Raw genomic sequence first — 17,672 nt, forward strand, 5'->3', positions numbered from 1 at the left:
TCTGACTGATGTACCAAGGATGAGATGGGACTGCTCAGAAGTCCTAGTTCCTGAAAATTAAATCAGTCAAAAGTGTTATTCCCTTACTTGCAAGCTGTGAAATGCAACAAACACATCTGATTGCAGACAGGGAAAGGAGGAGAACAGCCTCCAAAAGACCTTGAAAGATAAACACCTTCCAAAGAGGGGATACAGTGTCCCTTAAAATTCACCAACGACCACTAGACAGCATTTAAGTGCTTTACAAGTTAATAGCAATCTTAAATGCTAATTTAATGACCTTTTTTTCTCCTCAGACTTAAGGCAAGGGGTTTTCCACAACTAGGCACTTCCTGTTTAGTTGCTGTAGAAAAATTTAATCTATTTTATAATGAAATTCGAGTTTCAGATTGTATGAAAATAATTTAAGAAAAGCTGTAACATTTCCTTTGCCCTACCTTTTAAATATTGATGGATCTGTAGCAAATGTTCATTTGCTCCTTCATTCAGTCCTTCCCTCTGTTTTTGCACAGATCTAAATTACAAGAGCTTTTATCCTTCCTTGCTTCACCAGCACTTTTATCCTCTCAACTTTTTCCCTTGTTCCTCAGCTTCACTGCATTGTTTACCACACAAGAAAGAACTTGATTGCAACCATGACTCTGCCATGTTTGGTTTCTTCTCTTATGTGCTCTGTTGAGCCCTCATCTGTGACACACCAAGTAAAGTTCCTTCACCCCATTTCACCCCCACCTTTCTGTATTTTGCCTTGTCCTCTCTGATCCAGTCTGCCATACTGTTGCTGTATCTCTCCTGTGGAACCTCCAAAGCCTCATTGGTCATCATGGAAGCCCTCTGATAAGCATTCAGGTTAAATGTGCATATTTTGGGGAGCCTGATCCCCTGAAAAATGCACTTCCTTCTGAAGCAAGGTGAAATTTTTTTGTTCTTGCCTCTTTCCTCTTTTTGGTTGTCAGTGTTTTGTATTTGCACTGATTCCTTTTACTGAGTTTTTGTGGGTGATGTGCTCTTCAATGCAGGGGCCATCCTTTGTATCTTTGTGCTTAACAGACAGCTTTGGAAAAGAGGAGAGTGTGAATACATCCAAAGGAAAGGTAGTCAAGTTTTCAAAAATCCTACAGGTGTCATTTCCAAAGTGACTGTAGTCTCTGAGGTATATTCAGACCTCTGTCTTGCTGTGTCATTTAAGAAAATGTAACTTTCAGGCATGCACTTTACAACTTTACAGCAGCAAATTCAGATACATTTCTCTCCTAGGGTATTTTCATTCATATTGAGTTAAATTAAGAGTCTCAGCTTTTCTTGTACACAGCACAGACATCATCATGTTTCCAGGTGTCCTTTGGAAATGCAGGACAGCAGGATCCATGGGAGATCCATTTTTGTGGTCACAGAAACCAAATAATCTGCAACAGAAAAACCCTGCTACAGTGCTGGACTGTGCCCAGTGCACGCGGCTGGAGTCCTGCCAGTTGAATCTCAGCCCAGCCTGAAGTGGGTGACTGTTTCCCTGTCTCCCTGTCCCACAGGCAGGCAAAGGGATCCTCCGGACCGTCATTGCCAACAACGAAGCAGTGGCAGACATGATTCCCGTCGACGTTGCCATCAACCTGACTCTGGCAGCCGGGTGGTACACAGCTGTGCACAGGTGGGAGGGCATCCCTCTTTGTAGCATTCCTCTTTGGCCACACACCTGGAACATTTGCTCCCTGCACCAGCACTTTACAGGGAACTGGGAACTGATTAAAAATCAGTGCAAGAGGTTGGTTGATTGATTTTCTGGTTGGTGCTTCCTCCCTGTGGGTGGGCAAGGACTGAGAGCGTAGGAGACGCAATAAAGGTAGGGTTTAGAGTTAGGAAATCTCTACAGCAACGGGTAAGACCTGTTTCTTGCCTCTCAGAAGTCACTATTCTGAAGGCCAAGAGTTTTGCAGCAGTAGTTTTTGGGCCTCCTTTTCATTGAGCTGCTTCTCAAGTGTCTTCTGTAGTTTTCTTGGTAAAAAAAGCTCTGTGTGTTTTCCTTTGGAAACACTGCACAATGGAAATATATTATAGGCTTATAGGTTATGTGATCTAAAAAAATCTCCCTTCTTTGCATTGTTGAGAAGAGTATGTAGAAGTGATATTAAGGATTTAAGGTCTTTTCCTGTGAACCTTTGGCCTGGCCTTTAATCATTAGGTAGGACTACAGAGAATAAACCACATGAATTATTCTGGAGGTTTATACAACTCTGAGAAATCAAACCCAGGCAAATAAAAGGCAGAAGTGTTTTCCTTTGAAAGACAGAGTAAGCCCTCTGAGCTGAGAGTAGAGCTGCGTCCAGTAAGCTAAATAAGGATCCTAAAAGGACCTTGAAGAGCAGCTCACCAGCTTTCCCCTCGAAGCGTTATTAAGATATCCACCAAATTAAAACTCTGCAGTTTTCAAGTATACAGTAAGAAAAATTATTTCATCGCTTGACACCCTTGGCAAAGCATGCTTAGATCAAGAAAACTGTTAGATTAATTCTTGATTTATGTTGAAGGAAGAAATAAAACAAGTGTGATCCATGTTTAGTTCCACACCAGAAAATGCAAGCTTTGTTTGGTATTAAACTGGGAATTTACTTGAAATGGATTGTTGTTGTAATCCCATCTCTAAAAAATAGGGTTTCTTCACATCTCAAAATAACACTTCTTTCTGTTTTCCAGACCAAAAAACCTGTTGGTGTACAACTGTACAACAGGGGGAATCAACCCTTTCTTCTGGGGAGAAATGGGTAAGGTCTTATTCAAATGGAGAGCATCCATAGTGTTCCTAACACTTTGAAGAATTGGTTTCCTCAGTTTAGGTGGCATTCGGAGTCTGCCATTCAAACTGTATTTTGGGTGAGGATCCTGTGAGGTAAAAAGGGTACTTCCAAACCAAACCATTCTCGGATTCTGTGATATTATGGAAGTGAAGTGGTCGTTCTTGTCCATCAGAAAATTCTGAACAGAATTAAGAGGTGTGCACTTCAGGAGGAAAACATTGAGATGACTGGTGGGCTTTGAGAACAGTTTGTATTTTGATCATGAGTTTTGTGGGAAAAAAAATCAAATTATTTTCATGGCTGACCTTTCTTCAAGTGGATGTACTTTCAAGGCAGGGGTGAAAGAAAGGGAGACACATCGTGGCACCCTTGAAGAGAAAAACTCATGCTGAAGCCAAGAATGAAGCAGAATTTGTCTCAGCTGTGTGCTGTGAAATACTGTGTACAGTTAGTACATTTATGGACAGAGGTAGTGGGCCTGGTTTACTTTCTGTTACCCCTGCATTTATATCTTTGTGCTTTAAATACAGGAGGCTGGCTATTCTATCTCTCATCCTTTGTTTTGCTTTTCCTCTTGCTTTATTTACATGGCAAACTAAGTCAGCAGAGAATGAGACCATAATTGCATTTACAGAATAAATGTCTTAACCATTATTTGATCACGTGGCCTAGTAGGGAAGAGGTTTCAGCAATTGGCTGAGTCCTGAGGACATCACATCCAGCTCCTGGTTGCTTTTTTTTTTTTTCCCCTCTTTCAATGAGAGATGAAATGTTGTGGTTAGTCAAGATCTTTTGTGGCTTTTTCACAGGAGTGAATGCAAAGCTCTTCACAGGCTGCTACTTCAGCAAAAGCCACCATAGCAGCACTTTCTGAGGTTTGCCTTTGTTAACCCTTTTTCAATGTAAATTTGCTGATGAAAACAGCAATGTATTTAGTGCATTGTCATTAATGTTATTCTATTCCTCTGCCTGTAACTGTGGAATTAGCCTTGAAGTCATCTGGGAGCAGCAGTGGCAGCTTCCATGAGCAGCTGAGCTGTGTGGTGGAACTGAAGGCAAAATTTTCTCCTTGGGTGACACTATAAAGCTCTTTCTACCCCATGTTGTAGCCACAGTTTTCCCGTGAGAGAGCAGCATGCTGCAGAGAGTTAGGATGGAGTATTAAAATGCAAAATTTTGCCTTTAAAGATGTTGCATGGCTGAAGAAATAAGTTTGGGAAAGATTTACTGCATCACAATGTTATGACTGCAGGCATCCAGTCTGAATCCTTATTCAGACTCCTACCAATTTCTTTTTGGGAAATACACATAATTCTGTTCAAGGAGTCAGGGTGTGTGACTGGTCATCAGGATGGAGGGTTCTGAGTGTCTGGAAGCTGCTGAGAAACCAGGGAAGGGAATGGGAGTCGCCTGGCCTGGGACTGAGCATTTTAGTGCAAAGCAAACATGGGTTTTGCAGAGGTATGGGCCTGGGCTATCTGGTTAGGACAGGTGACACCAGGACCTGCTGTAGGAGTGACAGGTGTACACAAGGGAGTAGGGAGTTTTCAAGGGGAGAAAGATCAAACAGAGAAATTGAGGCTGGATTAGGCTTAGGATACCAAGGGTTTGGAACAGAAGTGGTGGAGATGGTGATGCTTTGAGTACACTTTTGAGTGATGAGCTGCAAGGGGGCGAGGGAGGGAGGAAACACCCATTGCAAGGCAGTTCATTCTAAAGTTCCTCAGACACAGATAAAAACTACTAGTGTTAAAAGGGGCCTTAACTGATTTATTTCTTTTCCAAATAATGCTATGCCTTGGGGTTTTTCTTTTTCCTTGCTTTCTCAGTACTTTGCCTACTTATACAAAGATGTGGTCAAACAACTAAATATTTATCTGAAGAAGCATATTGCTGCAATGTGAATCTGGTTAGTCTGACTTTCTAAAGTACATTTTGCAGTTTCTCCTCAAAACTAAACCGTAAAACAGGCTGGAGATGATGTTCAGCGTGGCAAAAATTAAATTCAGTTTATTCTTGTTAGTCTACCTGACTGAGACCTGTGTCCAGTTCTCCCCCTGCAGAACCTGCCTTTGAGTTGTAGGATTTGCTGCTGCATTTTTTTGTTGAGGTTGGAGGGGAAGGACCACCCACCCACTAAATCTTTGCAGTAGCTCCAAGAGGTGACAAATTTCTAGTTTGGGGTTCTTCGTAGAAGTACAGCAAAAGTCACTACTTGAAGTGCAGTAATGAGCTGAGCACAGACACTGGAGAGTCCTGTCTGAATGTTACGATTGGAATCTGCTTATCTGAGGATGATCTGGCTGTTTCTTGTGGCTTGCAAATTCTCATCTGATTTTCTATTTGTAACATAAGCTTAGAGACTAAACGATAATATGAGCACAGATTGATGTCATTAACTCTCAAATAAATTTTTTAGAAAGTGAAGAAAGCCCACATATTCTTCTTTCTGGAGCTTGCTGGTGCTCAGGAGTAGGAGCACCATCTGTTTATCAGTCCCTAAGGTGATAGTCTTACACTCAGTTACTGCAGTTCTATTAAGCCTCTGCAATATGCAAATGCCCCATATACGCACATCTAGATACCAGTTTGTGGCACTGTGCCATTGCCAGAGCTCAGAATCAGACCCAGCATATTTTGTGCCTTAACATGCAGAGGGATGGGAAGATTCCCACCCTATCAAGAATGCAAGACAGTTTGCTGCCTTAGAGCTTCCAGAGGTCTTTTGAAAACAGGTAGACATTTGATGGTGTGGGTCAGATGTGGTTTAAAAGGACATAATGAAGTATTTTTAAAGCTATCACCCTGTATAAGCAACAGACTAACTCAAACATCAGCCCATTGTAAAATCTGACTGAAAAGTAGAAATGTCATTTTTATTTTTGGCTAGCAGATCAAAGTTTGCTTTCAGTGATCTAATGAAATGTTAGCACGTACCAATTTCTTTTACATCTGATGCTGGTGAAAGCAGAACTGCAGCTTCTTGAAGCTCTTAAAGCTGCCTGCTTTTCCTCCTTTATGCTTAGGTGCTTTGACAAGGAGGTTTTTGTATGCCAGTGTTAAGTGTGGAACAGGATTGGGTTTCAAATAGGCAATAGATGGAATTGTCAATTTTCATGGCAGAAGGGACAACCTGGTCCAAGCTCTGGTGACACAATTCAGAGACCTGTGAGCTGGAGGTGTGAAGCACAGCACCTTGGGCTGTGCTGCACTGTGCTTCCAGCCCATCTGGAAGTGAATGATTGCCAGTGAAAAATGCGTTCCCTTGCAGGGCAGTACGTCATGTCCACATTCAAAAGGAACCCCCTGGAGCAGGCCTTCCGAACACCCAACGCTCACATGACCTCCAGCTACTTGATTAACCAGTACTGGATCACTGTCAGCCACAAGGCACCCGCCATCCTGTACGACCTGTACATGAGGCTCACAGGGAGAAAGCCCAGGTAAGGAATGGTGCCCTCAGCCTCCTGCATACTGGCCACTCCTGTGGAGAGCAGAGCTTGAACCAGTGATGAGAACTGGAGTCCTTGAGCTTCTTCCTGTCTCCTTCTCTTGAGGAAAATGAGGAAATGCATGGCTGTAGTTAAACACACCTTAGGGTTCGCACCCTTCCCACCACCTGGAGAACAGCACATCTTTTGAACTCGGCTTTACAGACTTCAGAGGTTCCCAAGGCAGACAAGGGCTGGTACTCTTCTGTCTTCTCTATATCCAGATCTCTACCACTTCAGGTTTCCAATGGGATTACCCCTATCTGGCATATGGACTTGAGCCTGGCAAGGTTTAGAACATACCAGCTAATACATTTTTTTCCCCATAAATCAGATGCCTAAGGAGCTGTTTCCAGCACTGGTCTGAAATCTAGGAAGCAATTGTTTCTGAGTATAATTAAATTCTGATTGTATTTAGGAGGGTAGTTCACCATTATGGGTGGTATTTGAGCCCTGGCAGTGGTAGGGCTTGGAAGAACAGCAATATCTATGGCCCATGTGGAAGGAATCCTCTTGTAGGTAACGTTACTCCAGACATTGTCCTCCTTTACTCCCTGACACCACAGAGGAGGTTTTGTTGTGCAGTGTGAGAACAAGATGCAAGCGCTGTGTTGATGTCAGCTGCTCTGATTTATCCCTGACATTCTGCTTTGGAGGCAGATTGGTCCATAAAAAGACTTCCAGTTATCCCGGAGGAAAGAATTACCCTAGAAATAGAGGTAAACTGAAAATTAGGCTGGAATCTCCAATCTTTGTTGAAAGGGGCAGCAGTAAGATCTTGGTACTGCCATTGCAATTGACATTTCTTTTCATGAAGCTGATTGGCATAATTAACCAGTGGACACTGCCTGCAAAAAATGCTGTAGTTAAATGTCAAACAAAACTCAGCATCATCTCCTGAACTTTAAGATTTGCAGCCTCAGCAAAGATGGCTCCCCAATGACGTTGGGAGTTTTCCAAGTCTTCTGGTTTTTTTTATATAGTTCTCCATTTCTTTTTACACACTACTTCAGCTCATCCAGGTATTGCTGCAATGTGGTAGAAAGCACAGTAGCAGCTCATAGTTTCTTTTTTTCCTAGATACCTGAATATCAGACCTTTATGGTCGAAGGGCAGTAAACCACATGAAATAAAAAAAAGAAGCCTTTTTAGGTGTAAACTCATTTCACATAAATTTCCAGATATCAAGCAAAACTGCCCTAAGTGGTTTCCTGTGAGTGCTGCACATCCATCTATTACTTAGAGCATAATGTGGTTTTATACCCTTAGTAGTCCCTTGGGGCAATCCTGTCTCTCCTGAGGATCTCCTCATACACAAGGCTCTGTATGGGAGAAAATAAAGAAATAATTGCTGTAAACAGTTTATTAGAAGACAAAAAGCATGTCTGAACTGTAGCCACCGTGAGAGCTAATATTCAATTTATTCCTCTCAGTTCCTCCACAGTGGAGAATGAAATTTCCTGTAAGAAACCTTTGCCATATTTCGACTCAGTTGATGTTTTGCAGAAGACTTTTCCTTCATACAAATTATTAGTCAGTGTTTTGAATGTGGCCACATCAACTGAGCTCAGACAGTTGACATGAAATGCAGTTTTTGCACACACCTCTTCATATCATGGAATCACAGACTGGTTTGGGTTGGAAGGAAGCTTTAAGATCATCCAGTTCCACCCCTGCCATGCGCAGGGACACTTTCCACTATCCCAGATTGCCCAGAGCCCCATCCAGCCTGGTCTTGGACACTTCCAGGGATGGGGCGGCCACAGCTTCTCTGGGCAACGTGTGCCAGGGCCACTCCACCCTCACAGGGAAGCTTTTTTCCCACATATTAAAGAGTTGGTTCTCTTACCCTTTCTTTTTTTCTGACACTTTCCATTAGTCCTAAGCACTTTAAAGATTTTGGGAAGTCAGCTTGAGGGGCAGCTTCAGATCTTTCCAACCTAGCTGCATTTCTTCTTCCCAAGTTCCTAAAATGTATTAAAATATTAATAAAGCTTGGCCCCATGGTGTTTGCCCTACACAAGAGGATTATTCTGAAATAATTTTAAAGCAGTTCAGTTAAACTGTATTCAGTCAAGGTGCACATAATTATTCAGAATGAAGGTTCCTTTAATGTGATGGTCTGCTTTGCTTCTAAAATGAAAGCCACTTTACAAAGGAGTGCCTGTCTAAGGTTTTAGTGCTCTTTCCAGTTGCTTTGGGAGAGCTGCACAGTTCTGCTCCAAACTGATGGACTCATTGTGTCTTGCCGTGCTGTGCTGAGTGCTTATCACGGTGGCAGTCACATGCGCGGGGGGAGAGGCCAGCCTAGCACCATTCTCCCACAGACTGCCACCTTTTATTTGTCACAGCAGCTGTGTTACCCCCTGGGCAGCTCAATATTTTGCATGAAAACAGCTCTTTTTTTCCACAAAAATCAGCCTTTTAATGCTTTCTCTTGCCCTTACCCAGTCTGAGAGGACATGGTGTCCTCTCAGAATTGACCGAACCCTGTACATCACACTTTAAAACAACTGCCAGTGGCCTTTTTTACTCATGACCACTGGGACAACTAAAATAATCCTGCAGGGTATGACAGCATTAATGTCATCCACTTTTGTATAAAAAATTAGTAAGATAAGGCCAAGACACAACAGAGGACCTAAACCTACATTTCCCAAGTCCTTAAGCAGTTATGCCTCTGAAGCAAGACAGCAGAGACATGGAGCTGTTGGAGGGGGTCCAGAGGACGGCCATAAAGATGGTCAGAGGGCTGGAGCACCTCTCCAATGAGGACAGGTTGGGAGAGCCAGGACTGTTGAGGCTGGAGAAGTAAAGGCACATGGGAGACCTGGTAACAGTTTTTCAGTACTTTAAGCAGACTGGTGGGAAAGAAGAGGAAGGACTCTTATCATGGAGCGTAATCATAGGATAGGGAGGAATGGTTTCAAACTTAAAAAAAAGTACATTTAGATTATATAGGAGGAAATTCTTCCCTGTGAGGGTGGTGAGGCCCTGGCACAGGTTACCCAGAGAAGCTGTGGCTGCCTCATCACTGGAAGTGTTCCAGGCCAGGTTGGATGGGGCTCTGAGCAACCTGGGCTAGTGGAAGGTGTCCCTGCCCATGGCAGGGGTTGGAACTGAGATGATCTTTAAGGTCCCTTCCAACCCATACTACTCTGTGATTCTTTGATTCTGTCTGAAAACTGAAGTTGAGCAAATGACTTCTGAGCTCAGTGTCCATACTGCAGATGTGGTCACCAAATACTGGTGCTAATGCCAAAAATCAGAGCCTTGCTTCAGTACACAACTCAGACTTGGGAGCAGAAGAAAATTCCTGTGGCAGAAAGAAAAGTACCCGCCTTGAGAACAGCAACACTGCACCCTTGTGGTGCAGACTTCATACCAGCTCAGATGGGCTCTTCCCTCCATAGTGGTGGAACACGAGGTAGACACAGCTTCCAACCCTTGCTTAGGCCAGACCAGTGAGGTGGGCCTCAGTGGCAATGATGTTGGCTCCAACATGGGAGCTGGGTAAAAAAAAAAAAAAAGCTGGGTAGCTCAAGGCTCAAGCTCAGCTGGAGCAGTTGGGATTTGCTGGGCAAGTTCTCAGCCTAGCGAGTAGCAGGGCAGTGCTCAGGAGAAATAGGAATGTTTATTCACCTGGATTGGTGGAAACACAAACCAGCAGCTTCTACATAAGGTCAGACTTCCTGCTCATCTCTGATGCTCGCCCTTTGTTTCAGAATGATGAAGATTATCAATCGGCTGCACAAGTCTATGACACTCCTGCAGTATTTCTCCACCCAGTCCTGGAACTGGTCTTCAGATAATATGAGTATGTTAATGAGTCACCTTAACACAGAAGACAGAAAGGTAAATATGTCTTAAATATGGGTTGCTAATCTCAGATTCTTTCATCTGCAGCAATTATTTTTGGTGTATTGTGGAGCATTTAAATGATATCTGGATGATTGGAAGTGTTTTTAATCTGAAATGATTTATTTCAGGAGCTTTCCATTTATTACAGGAGAATGACAACCCAACCTATTCTATGAAAACTTCTTCCTCTCTACAAAGCCTTTCTTTGCTCTAAGAGACAGCTGCCTGAGAATTTGCTAACAATTTGTCCAATATGAGCACCCAAAATGAACTGGGGTAGTTGGCTGCAACGAGATTTTGTTTATGCCAAACACCAAATTGATCAATTTCTTGGACTTCTGTTGATCTAGCTGCCAAAAGAGAATGCAGCACAGCTGAGAGTAACACTGATGCAGAGGCACCTGTTGACTCAATGTCCAGTTAATTTATTTACACATAATTTTAGTGACATGTTAAAACTGCGTGGAGGTTTTCATTTGAATCTGTTTGCCTGTGTGGAATGCCATTTTTCTTCCATGATTCTGTGTGTGTGTGTGTCTGTGTGTGTGTGTATACAAGTTGCTACCTGACTTTATTTTTTGCCAGCTAGCACTCCATTTCTGCTTGCTTTGCCCAGATTCCCAGCTGGGTGGGACATTAATCAGCAGCTGTGAAACACAGTCTTTCAGTGCATGGAGCTCAGTGGCTTTGAGAATTTCAGAGAGAGGGCCTTGTCAGGAACAGAGATCAATGAAGAATTGATGCTTCAAGTGAACTTGTTTTGAACTCTGGTGTTCAGCTTTCATTGTTTGTCTTTAAATCCCAGTTATACAACTTTGATGTTCGCCAGCTGCACTGGTCAGAGTACATTGAGAGCTACTGCATAGGTGCTAAGAAGTACTTGCTAAATGAGGACATGGCTGGAATTCCAGCAGCAAAGCAACATCTACGCAAGTAAGTCACACCCAGGGACAAAGAGAAGAGCTCCTGGCTAACTTTGGGGAAAATAAGTCTAACTACATTGCAAAATTATTATTATTGTTGTTGTTGTTGTTATTAATAATAATAATAATTTATATAAATAACTTATTTCTTATCACAGCAGTTTGTCAGTATTTACAAACGTAGAATAAGGGGATAGTTGGCCATAGCAGGGAATCCTAAACAAGTTCATTATTCATGGATCATTTTTAGGAAATTTATAGGGACCTCAGGAATGGACTGCTGACTGCCTTAGACTGTGGACTGTGATGCAGTGATAAAGTTTACCTTAAAAGGGCTCTTAGAAAAATAAACCAAGTTTTGAGGTCTTTAGGTGTCTTTTTTCCCTTGGTCAAGCACTGGGAAAATGAGAATTAGAGAACTGCAGAAACTTTTGCTTGACAGAAAGAAGACAGGATCATTACAATCTGAAAAATTCAGTAATACCACTGAAATTGATGCCGTAAACTAACCCACTCCCCTCAAAAAATAAAATATCCCAGTGCTGCAGTATTGCAACAGTGAAGACCATTTATGATCATTGTATAATTTCACAACTCTAAAGACAGGGTTTCACCCAAATAAGAGAACCTTGCTTGTCAACTCCTGTGAGTTTCTCTAGGCTGCCCCAAATACTGCAAAGTGGGAGATAACAAATATATGAAACCAAAGCAGAAAGTATTGGACACAGACTGTCCTAAAGAAAAACCTCTCCATATGACTTCGCTCTGGTTTGAAATGAGAGAAGAACAAGAGTGAATTCCATTACAGCTATTCCACCTACACCATGAACTATTCACTGTGCTCCAGCTTCAGCACAGTCCTTGGCAAGACCAAGGACTCCAGCACAGTGTCTCCACTAAAACAGGAATAGCAAAAAGCCCAAGGGCCACTTGTAAATAGGATTTATTCCTGAATTACCTGTAGGAAATGCAGGGGGCTGGTGAGCTTCTTGTTGTTTGTGTGTTTCTTGATAAGATGCCTCTTTCCCAGGCTGAGGAACATCCGATACGCGTTCAACACCACCCTCCTCGTGATCATCTGGCGCATCTTCATCGCAAGGTCACAGATGGCTCGAAACATCTGGTACTTTGTGGTGAGCCTCTGCTACAAGTTCCTGTCCTACTTCAGGGCATCCAGCACCCTCAGGCACTGAAGCCATTCATCAGCAGCCAGCCTCTTCCAGAAGGACCTCCATCTCCTCTAATCGGCAACTGTGGGCATCGAGGTCTGAAAGTAGCAGAAAAATCCATTCCCTCCGACAGCAGCTGGCACTTATTGTACACTGTTACATGCTTACCTTTTTAATTTTAACTAATGCTTTAATATATGGTCTTTCTTCCATAGGACCAGGCCAATTTTTAAAGCCATAACTGAAGCTTTAGGAACAGGTCAAGCCTGGACCCCCCATCTAAAGTCTGATATGCAAGAGTAAGGATTAACCAAAGTCATTGTCCTCCTATGTACTACTCCTTAGGCTATCTTAATCCCATCTTCTTCCTCAAAAGAGGCAAATTTAAAGCATGACCTTGGAAGACAAGGATGCCACCAGAGAAGACCCAGCTGAGGAAATGAACCTGTAAGAGGTCTTCCTAAAGCAGCTATTTGTTCATTTTCATTCAGTGAAATGGTACCTTACTTAAAAAACAAGATTATACCTTCTCACTTTTTCACAACTTGGGAGGGGGAAACATCAGTCACATGAGGCCCGTGAACACACAGAACAGTTTTCAGATCTTGTATTGCTGCTGAGGACTGATGCTTTCAAGCCATACCTGAAGACACACATAAAATTCATGCACCTGTGTTAACTCTGCTCACTCACAAGCTGCTTTCTTACAAAGAGGTCTTCTTTTCTCCCTGTGGTTAAGGTTTCAGTCTATTAAAAAATTCCTGGTCTTGCATTTATCACATTTGCTTGGGACATTTTGGAGGTCTTGAAAAATGCTGTATGAACCCTGAGAATGAAGCGAAGACTTCATAAAAATCAGAAGAAGAATACAGAAAGCTGTCATTATTTTTGAAGTATGGGTCTTTTTTTCCCCTGCAGGAAATCTCTCTCCCTGTAGCTCACAACCAGCCTGATACTGGGCTTTCATTACAGCTAAATCACTTTGCAGTTGATCATTTCCAGTGGCAAAGAAAGTGTAAAGACACACATGAAGGAAACATCATTGGGCCCGTTCTGCTGCCATTCCTGTCAGGAGGCATTAAAAAGTCTGAAATTTGTTTTTCTTGAGAATAGTTAAATGTTGGATTTAATGATCTTAAAGGTCTTTTCTGACCTAAGCAGCTCTGTGATTCTTTGACTTCTCTGTAAGGACAGTCATGCAACTGTGAAGGTAATGCACTTTGTCCTGCAGTTTAGAATTTTCAGAATTTGATTTTTCAGAGTTTTAGAATTAAATTGCAGTTTAGAAAGGAAGCCAAGGACCTTCCCAATGCTCATGGCTGTTGGAGATCCTTGTTTCTTATAGTGAATTGTAAATTCCTGTGGGGGCAGAGAGATCCTTCCTGAAAGTAGCTGTGCAACAACAGCAACAAGTTTACTGCATTGTCAGATTTTCAGAGTCAAATCTTACACCAAAATATTATTTATTCAGATAACACTGAATAAGCACTTTTAAGATGATCAGTCTTCACTGCAGCACCCAGTTTCTCTAATCCTGCGTCATGCACGCTGTCTGAAAAAGTAATGCGATACAAAAAACACAACAAACAAAGTAATACAGTTGCTCTTTTGTGAGCTGAGAAGAGCAGAGAATTTACAAACTTGTAATTTGTCAGAAATCATATTTGGTTTTGGTACTGAAGGTAGGAGCAAATTATGACAGTGCATTTATATCTGAGCATTTCAGGCTGGTTCAGAAATCTTTTTAGAGGTTCAAGGAATTAATCTTGCCCCCTATGCCCCAGAGGTCTGATTCCAGGCAATTGCCAAAGGGTGCCTGCAGCAGAACCTGACCAGAAATGTGGTGTCCAGGATGGCAAGGCTCTGGCATTGCCTGCCACAGACCTCTGTATTTGTCACACACTGCTTTTGATCTGTGCTTAAATAGGTCAAGCACTCAGTTTACAAAGATGCAAATTTCTGAAGCTCTTGCCTTGGAAATGTGCTTCCTGTAGTGAAACTGGTTGTTGGGTGTGTGTTTTCCAGCTTCAGGGCATGCTGTGCAAGGTGTTACCACCTGGGAAACCTGGAGCTGTGTGTTGGGGGCTGGGGACCAACGTTCCCTGTCCAGTGCTGCCACAGCAATGTTTTGGGGTAGGTTGTGGCGCTGTACTTTGCTACCTTAGTGGGGCTGAGGCAGGTTGCTGCAGAGATTCCTCCAGGAAGAGTGCATTCCCTCAGTTATATCATCTGGTCATCGGGCAGCTTGCAGTCCTCATAGGAAAGGCTAAAACACAAAGCAAACCATAACTGTCGATCACTTTGAAACAAACTTCCACTCAAACATCAGGAGATAATTTCAACACTTATCCTGAAAGTCTTTTTAAGTGCCTGCCTTATGGACAAAGAGAAGCAACACTGAAGGGGATCATAAGTCTTGGGTTGTGCACATGATAGACAAAAGCTTGGGTCTGAGAAAAGTCAAAGGTGCAGAGCTGCTATAGCAATATCAGTCAGCTCTCCTGAGAGTAAAGTGCCCCACCTTCTCTTTCCCTTCCCTACTCATGCCAGGAATTCCTCACAGTATGCCTGTGGGCATTCACAGTTGTGTGCACTGGCTGTATCGTCCCCACAAGTCTGAGGTTTATTTTTTGCTCCCCTGAGAATATCCAGACCTGGTTTTCTGAACACACAAAAAGGTGCAGCATTCAGAACAGTGGTGGTGTGACATTTTAAGGCTCTTCAGCATTTTGCTGAAGGAAACAGCTGCAGAAAAGCTACTCAGCCCCAGAAAAACAGCAGGGGTTGTTTGGGTTGGAAAAACAGAGCTGTTGCAGATGGTGTCTGCTCTTCTGGAGACCTTTCATAGCCCACACAGCATTGCCAGCAGCTGGCTCCAGAGCTCTGGCCTTGCCTGGAGCAGATCAAGCTGTTAGTTTGTTTTAACACAGACGTAACATGAAGGGGAACTTGAATATTTAATCCATATTTTTGTGGCCTGAGATGTTTCCAGCTGATTGTCTGACGCACAGACATATTTCACAAAGCGTCAGTGCAGGGGCTGATGTGTGGCAGTGGCCCTTGAGTGCCAGTTGTAACTGTCATCATGGGGAGTTGGGCATAAGAACTTGTTTTCACCCCAAAAAGTGGCTGATGTTCAGTGGTTTACTTTGTGCTCCTCAGTGGATTTGTTTGTGCTCTGAAGAAACCCAAGCCTTGGGGAAGATATCTGAAAGAAAACACTGAATATCATTTCACCATCAGCAACAGGCAGAAGCTTGCAATTAACAAGTATCTTTTTTTTAATTAAATGGTGATAACAAAACAAACAAACAAACCACAACAAATCCCGACAATTAATCTGTGTTTTAACTGCCTTTTGAACAACAACCAAAGCTGTTTATCATCAGCATGTCTGGTACTAAAAAAATTAAATTTCTTACCTCTCCACCCTCCTCTGTTCTATATTAAGAAACAATTTTTCCACAGTAGGGAGGGAGAGGTAACAGACCCACTGATAAATTACAGGTTGTTGGCCCATTACCCACCTCCTGCAGAAATGTGTTCTTTTACATTTTCTAAGGAAACATGAGTACATCTGCCTGTGCGTACAGCTGCATCTTCCAGCACCAGACAACATGGTAAAAGCAGTGGAGCTCATCCTGAAGTGCGAGGCTGTTCTTGTTTGGAGTGCCCTGTTCCACTTCAGTTTACCACAAAGCGATTAAAACACACCCTCGTTTCCAGTGTAAAGGGAACCTAACCTGTAGCTGTTAATCAAGTCATTATCATGAATAAGCAATTGTGAAAAGAGGGAGGGGGCATCCTTTTGTTTGTAAATAAGCTACAGCTTCATGGTTGAAAGCATGCTGTTGTTCTTCCAGCATTGACTACTGCTGAAAACAAGGATGAACATTCAGTACAACTTTAGTACAATTGGACCCCTTATTCTAGCAGAGAGCAAATAACATTGCCCAGAATGTAAGTGGTGAACACCCCATTACATGATGCTAAGTATTGGTATGAAGGTGGTACAGATTTACTTAAAGAGAATTAAAATCCAGAAAATAAAGTGTATTTGGGGAACAATTAAAGATGTACTATCCCACTTTTCTCTATTGCTTAAAAGCCAGCTATGAATTGCTTTTTCACATGAGTATGAAGCCACTTAGAAAAGGTTTCTTGTCCTTACATGATCTTGGCTGACCCCAGTTTATAGTAAAATATGTATTCTCCCACCGGCCAGAGTTTCTACAGTTCTATCTGCTATTTCTATCCTCTTGTTAGCTACGAGACAACTTCCTGTTATAAATCTTAATTACAGAGTTTCTAATGTTAAGGTGTAACCTTTTGAGCTCTCAAATCAGATAAAATGGTCAAACCACAAATTGTGTGAAGCTCAGCCGTAAAATTGTTAATATGATGTTTATGTTATTTGAAAAATTTAATAAAACAAAATATTTTAAAGCTATGGTCATTTTGCATTGCTTGGTTTGCTAGACAAGGTGGTTACTTGCTGGCCATTGCAGTTGAGCAGAGGCTGCCTCTCCAGCACATCTGCCCACATCTGCAGCACAGCTGTTGGTGAAACGGCAGCCCCACCTACAGGAGGGAAACACACATTTTAAAGGTTGCAGTAGTGAGACTTCTAACGCCGATAGAGAAGACTAAAAGATCCTACTGTGATGAGTGTCCTATGGAAACTCAGAGGGACAGCAAAGAAAAATTGGGAGTAACCCAGCCAATTTCCCCGAACAACATCCCATTTGTACCTGAGTATATTACCCCAAATTTAGTTTAAGTACAGAGACCTCACCTCATAATGTTAGTTTCTGTCAAGCAAGAGTAGATAATGTCTAGTAATTATCTCTTACTTCCTTGCAATATAGCAAACTTCAATGAGTGGAAAAGACACAGCATTATGATGACCCTTTGCTTAATGAAAATTATTTCCAATCCTGAAATCCAGGGCATATATCAAAGATACCACTTTCATTTTGTTAGCAAATCTTTCCTTAAAATATAATTTTCCGTTTTTTATATGTAAATGTGATCTTTATGGAGAAAAAAAATTCCATTAAGATGCATCAATGAAGGAAAGCCATCAGCAAGAAAGTTTGAATTCTTTACAAGGACCAGATTTTAACATCAACCTGCATTCTTCAGTATTTAAAGCTTTTCTTCTGACATTCTAAATTGCCCAGTGTTATCAAGGCAAATAATAAATAAATGAGGAAAATTGCATTAATTTTCATATTTTAAGGGAAGCAGAAATAGCGGGGGGGGAGGAGGGGAGAAAATTATGTAAAGTAGGATAAATCCTTAGCCGATAATACCACAGGTCACACAGAATAAGCACCAGGTCTCAAGGGAAGGCATCCCCGCCATTTTCCCCATCTCCCTCAGTTAACGACAACTGGTGTTCATTAAGAACTGAGCCCGCAGGTCCCAGTTCCT

General features: G+C 42.3%; 1 protein-coding gene across 5 annotated transcripts in view; it reads left to right on the forward strand.

Annotated features, from left to right (window-relative positions):
• LOC115909770 (fatty acyl-CoA reductase 1-like) overlaps window positions 1-16,686 on the forward strand; it is a 132,222-nt gene extending 115,536 nt beyond the window's left edge. For all 5 annotated transcript variants that reach the window (XM_030959331.1, XM_030959333.1, XM_030959332.1 and 2 more), the window contains 6 exons: window positions 1,530-1,648; window positions 2,692-2,759; window positions 6,064-6,235; window positions 10,009-10,138; window positions 10,950-11,077; window positions 12,098-16,686. In XM_030959331.1, the coding sequence (XP_030815191.1) occupies window positions 1,530-1,648; window positions 2,692-2,759; window positions 6,064-6,235; window positions 10,009-10,138; window positions 10,950-11,077; window positions 12,098-12,260 (780 nt within the window). In that variant the 3' untranslated portion in view covers window positions 12,261-16,686. The remainder of the gene's footprint in view (window positions 1-1,529; window positions 1,649-2,691; window positions 2,760-6,063; window positions 6,236-10,008; window positions 10,139-10,949; window positions 11,078-12,097) is intronic.
• Window positions 16,687-17,672: the final 986 nt, after the last annotated feature.

Source organism: Camarhynchus parvulus, chromosome 1A (genome assembly GCF_901933205.1).
Source record: "Camarhynchus parvulus chromosome 1A, STF_HiC, whole genome shotgun sequence".
In the NCBI taxonomy this organism is placed as follows: domain Eukaryota; kingdom Metazoa; phylum Chordata; class Aves; order Passeriformes; family Thraupidae; genus Camarhynchus; species Camarhynchus parvulus.